The 14,801-nt window shown below is 37.8% G+C and overlaps 2 protein-coding genes across 2 annotated transcripts; one reads left to right on the top strand and one right to left on the bottom strand.

Annotated features, from left to right (window-relative positions):
• The first annotated feature begins 721 nt into the window (after positions 1–721).
• LOC121762059 (sulfate transporter 3.1-like) lies at positions 722–6,275 on the top strand. Its single transcript, XM_042157817.1, has 12 exons — positions 722–1,128; positions 1,231–1,438; positions 1,782–1,953; positions 3,448–3,513; positions 3,925–4,038; positions 4,128–4,244; positions 4,767–4,893; positions 4,980–5,266; positions 5,360–5,550; positions 5,669–5,754; positions 5,835–5,911; positions 6,002–6,275. The coding sequence occupies exons 1-12, from the start codon at positions 792–794 to the stop codon at positions 6,173–6,175; spliced, it is 1,956 nt and encodes a 651-aa protein (XP_042013751.1). The 5' UTR covers positions 722–791; the 3' UTR covers positions 6,176–6,275.
• Positions 6,276–6,857: 582 nt separating this feature from the next.
• LOC121760292 (protein NETWORKED 1D-like) lies at positions 6,858–14,325 on the bottom strand. The gene is made up of 6 exons (XM_042155948.1): positions 14,216–14,325; positions 13,842–13,912; positions 13,478–13,754; positions 12,586–12,866; positions 8,738–12,505; positions 6,858–8,156 (listed from the first exon to the last, which is right to left on the bottom strand). Exons 3-6 carry the CDS (start codon positions 13,578–13,580, stop codon positions 7,038–7,040), a joined length of 5,271 nt encoding a protein of 1,756 aa, XP_042011882.1. The 5' UTR covers positions 13,581–13,754; positions 13,842–13,912; positions 14,216–14,325; the 3' UTR covers positions 6,858–7,037.
• Between the last annotated feature and the right edge of the window lie 476 nt (positions 14,326–14,801).

Below are 14,801 nucleotides of genomic sequence, written 5' to 3'. Positions count from 1 at the left end.
CTCGGTATATACTACTCCCTCCGTCCCCAAAGAATATGCACTTTGGGTTGGGTACGAGTTTTAGACTTTTAGTGCAAAATTGGTAAAATAAGAGAGGGGTAAAGAGAAAAAGTAATTGAAATATTGTTAGTGGGGAATGAGTCACATATCATTAGAGAGAAAATAGTTTCTAAAATTGGAAAGTGTATATTCTTGTGGGACGGAGGGAGTACACATTTTTCCTAGTGAGATAAGAATTATGGCTTTCTATTGTGCCTATAAATAGAGGTGCTTCCTCATTGTAATATCATCCTGAATATTATATGGTGAAATCTCTAGCTTAGCATAGCCTACAGACGTAGATACACTTCGTATTAAACTGATTAAATAATTCTTTATGTTCGTCTCTTTTATATTGACGATAGTCTATACAATGAAAATGTGGGATTTGTAAAAGGAGGCTAAAAACATGCTTACGATAGTTAGTGAGTGGATATTGATACTCCATGAAGTTTCCTCTTCTTGCAAAAGAGGAAACTAAACAATTAAAGAGAGTAGTTAATTAAGTTGAATGAAAAAAAGCAATCACTCTTTGACAAACATTTTTTTTTCAAAACATTTTAATATCATCAATGTTTGTTGTGTGTGAGTGTATGACCCCACAAAGCACTCAAATTTGATGCCCTCTCCACCTCTATATAAACTCCCCTGGCATTCCTCACACTCTACACCAACATTATAAGCTTACACAACATTTCTCCTTACCCAAAACACACACAAACTTAGTAACAAAAAAAAATACTTACCATAGAATGGGAACCGCCGACCACGTGGACACGTACGCCGGCGCCGGCGGCACCCACCGCGTGGAGATCCCGCCTCCGCAGCCGTTCTCGGAGTCCTTAAAGAACACACTGAAGGAGACATTCTTCCCCGACGACCCCCTCCGCCAGTTCAAGAACCAGCCACCGCGTCGGAGACTCATCCTCGGCCTGCAATACGTGTTCCCGATCATCGAGTGGGGCCGCCACTACACCCTCGAGTTCTTCAAGGCCGACCTCATCGCCGGAATCACCATTGCCAGCTTGGCCATTCCTCAGGGAATCAGCTATGCCAAGCTAGCCAATTTGCCACCCATTCTTGGCCTTTGTAAGTTTTTTTTATTTATTTTTAATATACATCCATTTATTACTTTGTTTTTATTTCTTAATGTTAAATGCGTGACATAAATATATATAATGATATGTGTAGATTCAAGCTTTGTTCCACCGTTAATTTACGGAGTAATGGGGAGCTCGCGGGACTTGGCCGTTGGCACGGTGGCCGTGGCATCGCTGCTCACGGCTTCCATGCTTGGCGACGTCGTGGACGCGCAACAAGATCCGCAGCTTTACGTCCATCTTGCCTTCACCGCGACTTTCTTCGCCGGCCTCTTTGAAACGGCAATGGGAATTTTCAGGTCACTATTTTTTCATATACTATTATTATAATACTTGCATAGCAATTTATTCAGTCTTGTCTCATTCTAAGTGACACAATTTTTTTTTTGAAATGTCATTGTAAATGATATATTTTTAAAAATAGAAACATCACTAACTCTACGTGTTCCATCTCTTTTACTTTATTATGTTCACTTTACTCACAAAACAACACCGCATAAAATCATGTGTCGAATAAGAAATGTTCTACTTAAAGTGGGACAGAGCTAGAAAATGTTATGAGCCATGTGATTTAAATGCAAGCACTACTTATTTTAGTAATTATTTATGTATGTGATAAAAAGAATATTTAATTTGTGACAGGCTGGGATTCATAGTGGATTTTCTGTCGCATGCAACGATAGTAGGGTTTATGGCCGGAGCGGCGACGGTTGTGATTCTGCAACAATTGAAAGGCGTTTTAGGGCTAGAACATTTTACTCATAAAACTGACGTCATCGATGTCTTACACTCTATTTTCACTCAAACTCACCAGGTATTTTTATTTACTATCTCTCTCCTCAATTATGTTAGCATGTGTATATATGTTTATATTTCTTGTGTGAATGGAATATGTTGTTCAAAAATCTATTTGTTGCTACTATATGTGTGCTCATTTCTATAGTGAAAAGAGTCTTTTCCTTTTCTTTTTGGCTTTGTTTATTGGGTTGGTAGATAAATTTCAATTTTGGCAAAGGGGATTCATTACTAATTAATTAAACAATTAGGTGTTTCTTAATTTTTATATTGCCGATCATATACATGCGAAGTAATTGCATGCGCATGACAGAGTTTAGATTCTTAATTAAATGCTAAAAAGACATTAACTTAACATATTCTTATTACACGAGCATCAAAGACTATTAAAACTTATAGCGCTAATTGGCCATTTTTTTTCTTATTAATGGGTCGAGTGAATATATTCTGTGTGTACACGCACATACATAATTCCTTAATGGAGATTAATAATTGATTAAGATAGATATTCGAGCTAATCTTTGTCTTTGATATCATATATTCTTGTCCGATATGAAAGAATTACATTGATATGCTTAATTAGCTATTTTTGAAAAATCAACTTAGATACATCTCTTTAATTATCTCATCTTTAATGAATCTCTGATCACTGCCCCATATTTATCAATTTGTGTTGAAAATGACTTTTGATTTCTAGAAAAATCAATATCACTTATTTATTTATCTATCATAAAACTAAAACGTATATTATTAATGATTTGGTTGGGTCTTGTCATTCATGGTATTTGTAAATCGTTTCGTTTTATATAGGGGTGGCAAAATGGGTAGCGGGTAACGGGTAATTTCTATTCCGATCCGATACCCAGGGGTATTAGGTATCCGCTACCCGACGATAGCGGGAAATGGGGCGGGATCGGGTAGTATGTTTTAGAGTTTTGCGGGTAGCGGGTATACCCGCTACCCGCACGGATAAACTCGTTAGTCCCGATAATACCCGACATTATTAGTATTAGTTATATACAATCTTTTAATACTTTATAGAATCTAAGTGTTCTAAGAGATTTTTTGAAACATTTTTATATTCCAACGAATATTCAGTTAAAAACTCACCGAAACTAGCTATAGAGTTTCCCCTCACTTTTATTCTTAATCTATTCAAAGCTTACCATCAAAATTAATACACTGAATTAGTTAGGAAACATTGTCGGCTATAAGGTTTTTTCAAATTTTCTATTTTAGTTAATTAGTAACAAATATTTTATGTCCCATAAATTTATTCTCTTATAATTTTATTTTCGGGTCGGGTACGGGATACCCGACACGGGTATTGGGTAATCTCGATATGTTGCGGGGCGGGTATTGGGATAACAAATTTGGCTGAAATTGGGTACGGGTACCCGACTTGTCGGGTACGGATACCCTAGTTTTATATATACATATTATGTTCATAGCAATAATCAATTGTATTTACAATATGTTTTTTCTCATTAAATATAACTATGGTAATTTGCAGTGGAGATGGGAAAGTGCTTTATTGGGATTTGTTTTCCTATTCTACCTCCTAATTTCGAGATATTTTGTAAGTTCATCTCTCAACTTTTAGACTTAACTTTTTTTTCCATTATATGCAGTATAATTTTATCATGCCACTTTTTATTTCTGTTAAAATCAATATTATTCTATTACTACTACTAAAGAAGGTTAATCGACAGCAGTCAAGCAATGCTTGGTAAGAAAAAAGAAGAATCATGTAATCTCTCCTAAGAGGGCCCACACAGCTAGTTTACCAATAATTCCTTCACAAAAAGTTTGCTTAGTATTAACAAATTTAAAGTTGAACAAGATTAGCTTTAATAATTAAAAATTTTCTAGAAATGTTTGCAGCTAGAATGTCAAGTGTAGAAATTAATTAATTAGGCATGGCATGATCCCACTTGTTGGTACAAGTTTTGAAAGGAAAAATAGTTATAAGAATAAATGAAATTTACAGAGCAAGAAGAGGGCAAATCTATTCTGGATATCAGCAATGGCTCCATTAACATCAGTGATATTGGGAAGCCTTCTTGTGTACCTCACCCATGCCGAAAAGCACGGAGTGCAAGTGGTGAGTCCTCTAATATTTTCTAAATTAATTGAATTAAATAGGAAGATAGGTTTGGATAAATTAATAATGTTGGTTGTTTTTACATGCAGATAGGACATTTGAAAAAGGGAATAAATCCAGCTTCATTTATGGATCTCAACTTTGATTCAAGATATCTGCCCATAGCAATCAAGACTGGCATCATCACTGGCATCATTTCAATGGCTGTAAGTATATTTCTTTTTTATTTTTTTACTGTCGTATTGGCTATCATATCTATACACATAATACTACAAAGTAGTAAATATTTTTTATCAGTCTTCAAACATAGAAAACATGGTTTGTTTTTATTTGCTCATTATTTATTTGGACCACTTGTCATTACTCATTAGTGTGCCTTTAAATGGTCCCAATATATGGCCTATAGTGCGTCAAGATAGCAACTTGACTATTTGTAGCACTCTAAACTAATGGTTTCTATTGATCTTATATATCAATATAATTTATTTAAAATATAATATGCTTGTGACGATGATGAATAATTATTGGGGAGCAACATTGACAGTTAATGGTGCCCTCAAATTGAGGTTTTATCTTTTGGGGCAGTCTAATCAATTATCTATCCATTGTCAAGTCTTCAATTATTCAGCCTTAGTAATCCAATGCAATGTCTAATTACATATATTAATTTAATTACCACTTTTTAGCCTGAGATGATTTAAATAATGGATTTATATTTTGGTTGACAGGAGGGGATGGCAGTGGGGAGAAGCTTTGCCATGTTCAAGAATTACCACATTGATGGCAACAAAGAAATGATTGCTTTTGGAATGATGAATATTGTTGGTTCTTGCACCTCTTGCTACCTTACCACAGGTAAAAAAAAAAAAAAAAAATACTCAGTTCGTCTCATAAAAATAGGCACTAAACTGAAAAATCCCTATTAATGGTTTGAAAAATAGGGCCGTTTTCTCGATCGGCTGTGAACTTCAACGCGGGATGCAAGACGGCAGTGTCGAACATAGTGATGGCAGTGGCAGTGATGGCGACGCTACTTTTCCTGACACCGTTGTTCTACTACACGCCGCTAGTGGTGCTGGCCGCCATCATTATGGCGGCGATGCTAGGGCTCATTGACTACGAGGCGGCCATGCATTTGTGGCACGTCGACAAATTCGACTTCCTTGTCTGCATGGCAGCCTATGTAGGCGTCGTCTTCGGCAGCATTCAGATCGGACTCGTTCTCGCCGTAACCACCCTACCCTACCCTACCTCCACACTTCATTTCAATAATTTTAGATTAATAATCAATACTAAGATTAAATTTTATATTAATTGACAGATTGGACTTTCGGTATTGAGGGTTTTGCTTTTTGTGGCAAGACCAAGAACATTAGTTCTTGGGAATCTTCCTGATTCAAAGGAGTATAGAAACATCCATCATTATCAGCAAGCACAGACAGTGCCCGGAATTCTCATTCTTGAAATCGATGCTCCCATTTACTTTGCCAATTCCAACTATTTGAGAGAGAGGTATCTACTTATTAAATAATACTATGCTAGTACATGAAATTGAGATTAATTAATTGTATGAAATGAACATGCTTCTTAATTTTTCTAATTGATTTTTTTCTTGCCATCTTTTGTTTAGGATTTCAAGATGGATCGACGAGGAAGAGGAGAGGATCAAATCCTGCGGTGATACAGGATTGCAACACGTTGTGCTCGACATGAGTGGTAAGTATACTAAAATTTGTAATAAAATTGAGTTTTAAGAATTCTATGCTTAATTGAAAAATGTTCTAAATGATTTTCAGCTGTGGGAAACATTGATACAAGTGGGATTAGCATGATGGATGAGATTAAGAAGATTATTGATCGAAGAGGGCTAAAGGTAATCAATTTTTATAAATAAATTAATTTAGAGTAGGATTATTTAAATTAAAATAGGTTACTTAAATATGATGGGGAATTTGTGGAACAGTTGGTGTTGGTGAATCCAGTTGCAGAAGTGATGAAGAAGCTTGAAAAATCGAAATTTCTGGAATCATTAGGAATGGAATGGGTCTTCTTAACTGTGGAGGAGGCTGTGAGAGCATGTAGTTACATGCTTGACTGCAAACCACAAGATTCTGAAAAATATACCAATATTGTTTGAGTGCATTGTAATACCCCAAACCACGCTGTATATGTATCTATTAGATCCTTGCCTAATTAATTCACAACTGCACAAGTTTAGATGTCATAAATTTCACTAATTTCCACTCTTTGTCTCGTTTCTATATATATATATATATATATATATAAACTATAGGCAAAAGTCATACTAATAATAAAGTGAACTTCACTAAAATTTGAATTTTTTTCTTATACTACTAGTTACTACAAATGTTTGACTTAAGCTAGTATCTATTGTACTACTACTTACATACTCCAAACTGATGATTATAGTCGATGATTTTTATATTTTAAAAAATTTGATATTAATTTTTAGGATTGTAATATTATGAATTTTGCATTATTGTTTATATTCTGAAAATTTTGGTGCTTTCTACCGCACAAGTAAAATAAATTCGAAGTGGTACTATAATGTTATTATTATGAAGTAAAAAATGGATAAAGGCCAATATATTGTCAATTTGAAAGAGTAAAATACTAAAATGGCAAAATATATCCATCCAAACAAAAATTTACTTAAGGAAAAAAAAAACTGAAGAATTACAAAATACTATACTGCAATTTATCTCTCTGTCGAATTGCTTTGTATATATGGCAATTAATCTTTTTGCATCACAAAATTACTTATAATTAAGCTTTCGTAACAATAACGCTTTAGACAATTTTCAAACTCACAACAAAGCTACGATGCATTGATGATGAAATAAAATACGAGAATTTATGCTAATGAACTAAACATAAGCAGAGCTATTTTGTGACCAAATTTACAATGCTTAATATATATATATATATACGGCCACAAAACATCTAATAGAAGAAGCAATTTTAATCAACAATGTCTCTCAATCTTTAACTGCTGATGGCTGAACGCAAGCACAGAAATTCCCTTTCTTACGCCTCTGGCTCCCTCTTCCCCCTCCGTACAGATAATCCTTCAACAATATTCTCCGTCTCGTTTCAGACATCTTCGACATCCCGTCCTTCTCGTCGTCTAGTTTCAGCAGCACGAACTGCAGCTTCTGTACTTCCAACTGTATCCTCCCAATTTTCTCAGACATTCTACGTGCTTGCTCGGACACTCTCCTCCTCCGGGCACCTTCCTCGCCTTCAAAGTCGAACGAGGACTTTGAGTCCGAGAACGACTTGTCATTGATGCTCTTCATCAGCCTGCCGTTCAGATCAAACAGCTTCATCACGGACATGTCAGCTTCATCGAGCTGTCTCTTCAACGACTCACATTCGATCACAGCTTTGCCCCGCTTGCCCTTCTCAGTGACCTCGAGTTTCCTCTTCAAGTCCTGGACCGTGATCTGGAGATTTGCCAGTTTCTGAACGTCGGAGTCGAGCCTCTCCAAGACCTTCCTCTTGTTCCCTTCTTGTATGGAATCAGTAGATCTTTTTGAGATCTCTAACTTGTCCACACTCAAGTCCACATCGAGTGCATCAGACGAGGCCCCAAAACCTCCTTTCTGTCCCCTCGTTGATTTAGAACGATGAAAATCAGAGGTCGCGGTGGTGGAAGGAGGAATGGTTTTGTTTGACTTGCCAATGGCGAGACCCACGGTGCCATCTGGTTCTGCAGTTTCCCATAACTCGACGATTTGATCGTCCACGTCAGCGGCTTCATTCTTGCTGTATCGGTATGAACCATCGGAGACCTGATCAAGAACGATATCTTTTGTCAAAAGTGCACTATCTTCCATAGTGATTTCGGATGTAGGTCTCTTGTTTCTTTGATGCTTCCCGCTTTCAGATTGCAGTAGCTCGATTTGCCTCGATGATTGGTCAAGCTTGGCGTGCAGATCAGTGTTCTCGTGAACCATTAGCTCCTTCATCTCGACTGCTGCCTTCACAACCGCTTGAAGCCTAACCCGTAGATCATGCAAGTCAGAAACTGGCGCCAACACTTTCTTGTCTTCATTATGAATGCTTTTGGGTGAAATGTCAGTACTGTGAGCACCCTGAAAAGATCATATAGCAGAACAGAGAATTAGCTAAAAATGTTTAAAATAGAATAAAAGATACAAAGCGGTATACTACTCTATGGACCTCCAGAGACAATCACCATTATCACAATCAAGTTATAGCAAAAGTTAACAATCAAGAAGTCTTATCATTTGTGATTCTTAGTCACACAAGCAAATCTTAGATTGCATAATTCTGAGACTTGATATGCCATGACTAGTTATAGTACTCAATTCTAGGAGGGCCACCGTATTATCATTCCAGTCAGCATATATCTATCTGGCAGAAGCAAGCAATAATATGGGTAGAACCGTAGAAGTATACCTGAAGGCCTCTACTAGCAAGTAAAAAAACCTTCTCAGGGAAAAAAAAAGCAGAAAACAAATTATAAACCAGCCTATTTAGCACAAGAAATCTATGCAAAACGGAAAATTAAAAGTTACAAAAATCCAAAGTGAGGCCACACCGACATTTCAAAATGTTGTCTAACTGAACAGAAAGGTAGCATTATCAGATTAGAGTAGTTGCTGAAAATCAGAACAGGCAGTTGCAAAATATTTCTAGTGTTAAAACTGACCTGATAATCCTCATTTTCAGGAATTTGAAACTTGATGTGTATAACAGTTTGGTCCTCCAGGGATGAAATGCAGTCCTTCAATGATATAATCTCCGGTCGAAATGCATCCAGTTGATTTTTGAGGCCTTCATTTTGATCGATATAGCCAAGGCATGTGTCATGGAGCTCATAAAACTTCTGCTCATAGAGAACCTGACAGATCATGGTGTGTTGCAATTGACCAAAAAGTGAAGCAGCTTGAGCCTCCAAGTCATTGATGTCGTTGATTTTGCTGTCCAGCTCCAAATGCAATTTCTCTTCTCGGAGTTTACTCTTGTTATTATTATCTTGCAATACCTGCAGATCAGATTCCAGTTTCTGAGTTGCTTCAAGCAAGAAAACATTCTCCTTGCTCAAATTGTCACTATCTGTGGACAGTTTGAAAATCTGATTCTCTTGGTCATCTCGAGCCATTTTGACCTCATTGTATTCCTTTCTGAGATCTTCAACACTATTACTTAACTCTGATTTCTTTTTCTCAGCTAGACTTATCTTCTCTCCTGCTTCCTGAAGTTCTTGTGCCATCTGATTCAAAACTTCCTTTCCATTTTCAATCTCAATAATCAACTGATCTTTGACTGTTGCTATAGCCTTGAGCTCATCATCTGTCTTCTGCAGCCTCTCCTTGAGATGAAGATTCTCGAGTTCTGATTCTTCAAGCCTCCCCTCAGCCACGCTCAACTTTCCAATAAGAGCATTATTCATCACATTAAGCTTATTGCGATCATCACCAAGATCTCTTAGCACCCTAAGTTTCTCATCAGCAAAGCTTTGGAAAATCAAGTATAAGTTCTCAAGAGCTAATACTTTATCACATAAGACATAATTTTCCTCTTCCAGGACATTACGCTTTTCCTCTGAGTGCACGATTCTATCCGTTAAGGATATTTTCTCCTCAGAACACTGTAGTTTCTCTCTTTGTAAGACCTGGCAAGAATCTTGCATGTCTTTAAGCGCTGAGTCCAAACTCTCAATCTGGATCATCAGAGCTTTCCTATTGTGGTCTTCTTCTCTCAATTTTGACTTTAGTTGTTCATTCATCTCTAGAAGTGTAAGGGAGTCGCTCTGTAACTGTAACACCTGCTCGGCCTTCAGCTTGAACTCATGCTCTAGTTTGTCCTTTTCCACCTCGGCATTCTTTGAATGTAATCCCAGTTGCTCAATCCATGTGCTAAGGACTGAGAATGCAACACACCACTCCAGATTATCTTCATCAGCGCGACACATTGATTTCTTTAAATTTTGGAGTGTACTTGATAGCTGGTTGATGTAAATCTGGTCTAGTTCCACATTATCCGTAGACACACAATCCTCAGCAATGCTGAGAACCTTCAACAACTGGCGGGTCCCTGACCTCAGAGTACTAACATGATCTGCCAATGATCTGATTTCAGACTGCTTTCTGAGTTTGTCATGCTCTAGCCGTGAGACCTCCTTTTCTGATAAACTAGACTGCTCAAAGAGTTTCTGATTCTTTGAAAGCAAGGAGCAATTGGTTTCTTTCATCACCTGAGCAGTTGTGCGCAATACAAATATCTCAATTTCACTAGCTATGGCACTATCAAGCACATGATCGAGTTCTGTCTTTTGCCGTTTGTGTTCTTCTTGCAGAACACGCATCTCAGATTGAATCTCATTGAGTCGAGCTTTGTCAATCTGAATACTGTTTGAATGTTCTTGCTTCTCTACATCCAATGACACTTGCAGCTCTTCAACTTTTTGAAGAGCTGATTTTTTCTCGTTTTCTAGATGCTCACATCTTCCTTCAAGTTCTCCATGAAGTTTCTCAAGATCTACCAGTCTTCTCTGAGTCTGTTCCAGCTGAGCAGTCAAACCGTCATTTTCACTTATCAAATCTGCCTTCTCATTAACAAGCAACTGACATGAATCTTCCAAGATTTTCGATTTAGCCTTTAAAGCTTCAAGCTGATGATGTGCATCAGACAGGGAGATTTCTAGAACTGTGTTGTTTTGTGAGAGTTTTTCCAGATTCTTGTTTGTTTCCTGCAACTGTGTGGTGAGCGTCTCCTTCTCATAGAGGAGAGTAGCTTTCTCTTGGATTAGAGATTGGCAAGATTGTTCTAGTTCTTCTATCTTCCCTCTAACAGCATCTAGTTCAGCATTCAAATCAGAAAGGGAGGTCTCCAAGAGCGAGTTTTTTTCGAGAAGCTGTTCCAGGATTTCCAATTTCAGTAGGAGAGCTGCTTTATCAGTACTTTCCCTGTGGCAAGTTTCTTTCAGATTGGAATTCTCATCCTGCAATTCCTTCACTGACAAGCCCAAGGATTCTGGATTTAAGCCTACTTCATGCACCTGGTCCAAAACTGAAAGGTGCTTCTTGTTCAGTGCATTTAGTTCCTCTTTAAGGCAATAAATCTCTTGCTGCAGTGCGTTTCTCTGGTCAAGCCTTAGCTCAACTTCCTCCTCCAGTTTTACTGTTGATTCCGTTAAGCTAGAAATCTCACTCCGCATATCTTGTATTGATAATGCAGAAGATGAGTTCAGCTCATCAAGATGCTTGTTCTCCTGCTTAACCTTTAGAACCTCATCTTGCAAACTCTGATTTTGGGTCTCAGAAACCTTCAAAAGTTGAGCCCTATTTTGCAGCTCAGAAGCCATAGATCGGAGCTCCTCCTGAGTGTGCGCATGCAAATGCTGTAAAGTCTGAAAAGCAGTTTCAGCATCCACAAAGCGCAATCGCTCTTCTTGTACGGCTGCCCAAAGTCTTCCCAGTTCCTTCTGCTTCTCAGTAAGCTCTTGAGATTGAGTTCCCATCTTTAACATCAAAGATTCCAACTCCGAGTGAAGAGACTGGTTTGACCTTTCCAACATCAGACATTGCTCCTCGGCACCTTTTAGCTTGGACACTCCATTTTCTATCTCCACATTGAGGTGCTTAGCCTCCTCGTTGGCCAATGTGAGTTTCTGCTCCAGACTACATATTGTCACCAAGCATTGCTGGTGCTGCAGAGCTGCACTTTCCTTTTCCTCGGTCAATTTGGAGATTGCTTGTCTTAGACTTTCCACTTCACTTTCTGCTTTTTCAGCTCGCTCCTTAAACCCTGAAGAATTTTCTTCAGCAAGACGTAACTTATTCTCCATGTTTGATATGATCTCCAGTGATTCTAGATACTGATTGAGAGCAGCATCCTTCTCGACAGCTAATACATCCAGTTCACTTCTCAACGATTGTGCTTCAACTTCAGCACTATTAGCTCTTTCACTAAGTTTCTGAGCATCATCCTGAGTAGTAGATACAGTAATCTGCAGGTCAGATATTTTGTCCAAGCATTTTTGGTAGTCTTGAAGCTTAGATTCCTTTTCAGCTTCTAATGTCACCAGAGCTTCGCTTAATGCAGCAGCTTCAGTATCAGCTTTATTTGCATGATCTTTTAGCATACTGAACTCCTCTCTGGTTCTGGAGATTTCAGTCTCAAGCTGTGACAATTTATCCAAAGTTTGTTGATACTGAATAAAGCCAGCTTCTTTTTCGGCTTCCAGTTTGGCAATGGCTTCCTTCAATGCTATTATCTCCTTAGAATCACTTTGTCGGTCGTATTTTAATGAACTTTTATCATCAACATGGTTGTTTTCATTGCTAAACACATCATCCGCCTCATCAAAATTCAGACCTCTCCTCACCCGCTCAACTTGCCCAAATGAACTAGGGAACGGCTTTGAAGTCCTTTTTCTAGTCCCATTATCAGAATCATGAGTGAACTCTCCAATCTGTTAGACAAAACGAGAATCAGACAAAACAGAATCGTAGTGATACAGTAGCAGCTAAACAATTCCGCATAATAACTTACCAGGTCAGGTGTTCTAGAATCAACTCCAGAAACAGAACTAGCAGGTGAATCATCAGCAAACACCATAGGAACTTGAGCTTCTGTCATAGTTCGATGAGCATGCCGAATCACACCAGTGGCGTGATCATATCTTTCGGCCAACGCACGATATGCTCTATAGAACTCCTCAACCATTTTCATAAGCTCTGGTCTTTTCTTGTAGTACATCTCTGCCCTTCGCGCAAAGGAATCCTCATCCACTTCAAGGAGCTTTATCATTGATTTAACTTTAACATCCATATCTACAAAAGCACACAAGGGTTTTTCAGTAGATGCACATGCATTGCATCCTTCCACTGTGATGCTTTAGTGACAGCCAAAAGGGACCAACTTCACAGCTATATGATCTCAAAATTATATGCTTAAGAGGATTTCAATTTTGTTGGGCATCAAAAGAGATCAGATTAAAGCATCATTAGTTCATCAAAAATAAAATTTAGAGGTATCTTTCAAATGACCTTAACTTAGCACACACAACTCGTCAAACTCGAACAATCTGACCAGAAAACTAACGCATTCAATTGATTCTCTAATAATCCACTAGAAAGAGTGATATGGGAAACATATGACAGCACAGAAGGTCTGACGAATGACTAAAGAAGAAAGACAAAAGTCGAGATGTTAACAGAACAAACTGATATTGAAAGGCAAAGGTTTTCTTCAGCCATAAAAATGGCAATTAATGCATGCAATAAAAGTCATCTAATATCAAGTCATTGTAATATGCTTTAAAAAATTGACATAATTCTGAAGTATTGACTAATTATACAAGCAAAAAATTTACATATTTAAACAATGAAGAGCTGCATACTATCAGCACATTTACCACCATACAATAATATCAAATCTATACCTGTAAGATTTTCCTGGAGCCATTTCGAATTTTTGGGGCTAATATGACTATCCCACCACCAGGAATACATTCGTCTCGAATCCGAATGCGACAATTTGGCCATCCTTCAATGTCTAGTCGCAGATTTATCACCAAATAGGCAATATATTGGGCAAATTAAACACAAAGCTCGGATAAACTAAATTCGTTGTGGAAAAAACTCTACAAAAATTCTGTGATCACTCAATTCAAGAGTAAATAGTCAGAATTGAGTGTAGCTTCTCTTGAAACACTGCAACTACGCAAAGACAAAGGATTCAAAGTATGAGATGAAGTGGTTAACCACTAAAAAGGAGAACAAATTTGGGGAGAAAAAGTAACTTACAGAAATTTAAGTCTTTAATAATTCGAATAAATCAGTGGCCTCCTTCAACAGAGAAGCTCATCAAAAAGCATCTTCACAAATTTCACAACATGAATTAGACAAAAAACAACAAAATCAGTGACAATAGTAACTATACCAGAAACATTTCAAACAATAACTATTTTGTTAAATTCAACAGAATAAACACAAAGAGTGAGGTTCCAACACAGAGTTCAAAAAAAAAATCAAAATCCGCTAAAAACAGGATCTGATTTTGATCAAGGAAAATTGTCGAAACAAAATCGAGATCATCGAAGCGTGATCACAAAATAAAATTCGTCAAAACAGCAGTGAAAAATGAAAAATGATGAAACTAAGTCAACCAAAAAACTTACTGCGTAAGGGAAAGGGAAATGGGTGTGATAAAGAGAAACAGTAGAGCTGCTTTTCAGTTTCTGTCCTTTGTTGATAGGTATATATGTATATGTTGCGTTGTGAATTGCTGATCATATTGTAACGGGACGAAATTAAAGCGACTTTACTTAAAATAATTCTCTCCCGCTCCTAAATTAAATAAAATAAAATAAAATAAAATCGATGATCAAGTGGGTTTAGATTAGTTTTGGTTTGAAATGACGATGGTGGCCTTGGGATCATCGACTACTGTTTGCGGATTTCTATGATTCTGCTATACGATTTACACACTGACACCACACCACACCACACCACACCACACCACACGAGTGTTGACCAAATACAATATTCTTTATTACGTACGACTCGCAATTTACCATTTTAATCAATACCCTAAACCTGCTACCCGCTCAGGTATACTTAGGTGTGCACAAACCGAACTGGCCCGGCGGTTAACCGCCGGTTCGGGCCTGCCGGTTCATGAACCGGAACCGGCGGTTTGAACCGTCCGGCGGGTTGCCGGTTCCAACGGGCCAGTTCAGGGTCGAAGGATGCGTGAACCGTGAA

This window comes from Salvia splendens, chromosome 13 (genome assembly GCF_004379255.2).
Source record: "Salvia splendens isolate huo1 chromosome 13, SspV2, whole genome shotgun sequence".
NCBI classification, from domain to species: Eukaryota; Viridiplantae; Streptophyta; class Magnoliopsida; order Lamiales; family Lamiaceae; genus Salvia; species Salvia splendens.
Note: the sequence above shows the minus strand (reverse complement) of the source record. Positions and strands in the feature narration are given on the sequence as shown.

Bases quoted from the DNA above. Each gene is read 5' to 3' on its own strand.
- LOC121762059 (XM_042157817.1), top strand. From the start codon at position 792: ATGGGAACCGCCGACCACGTGGACACGTACGCCGGCGCCGGCGGCACC. The intron at 4,245-4,766 runs GTAAGTATATTT...TTTGGTTGACAG, and splicing joins CTGGCATCATTTCAATGGCT to GAGGGGATGGCAGTGGGGAG. The intron at 5,551-5,668 runs GTATCTACTTAT...TCTTTTGTTTAG, and splicing joins TCCAACTATTTGAGAGAGAG to GATTTCAAGATGGATCGACG.
- LOC121760292 (XM_042155948.1), bottom strand. From the start codon at position 13,580: ATGGCCAAATTGTCGCATTCGGATTCGAGACGAATGTATTCCTGGTGG. The intron at 12,867-13,477 runs GTATAGATTTGA...GTGCTTTTGTAG, and splicing joins GCTCCAGGAAAATCTTACAG to ATATGGATGTTAAAGTTAAA. The intron at 8,157-8,737 runs GTCAGTTTTAAC...TGATCTTTTCAG, and splicing joins CTGAAAATGAGGATTATCAG to GGTGCTCACAGTACTGACAT.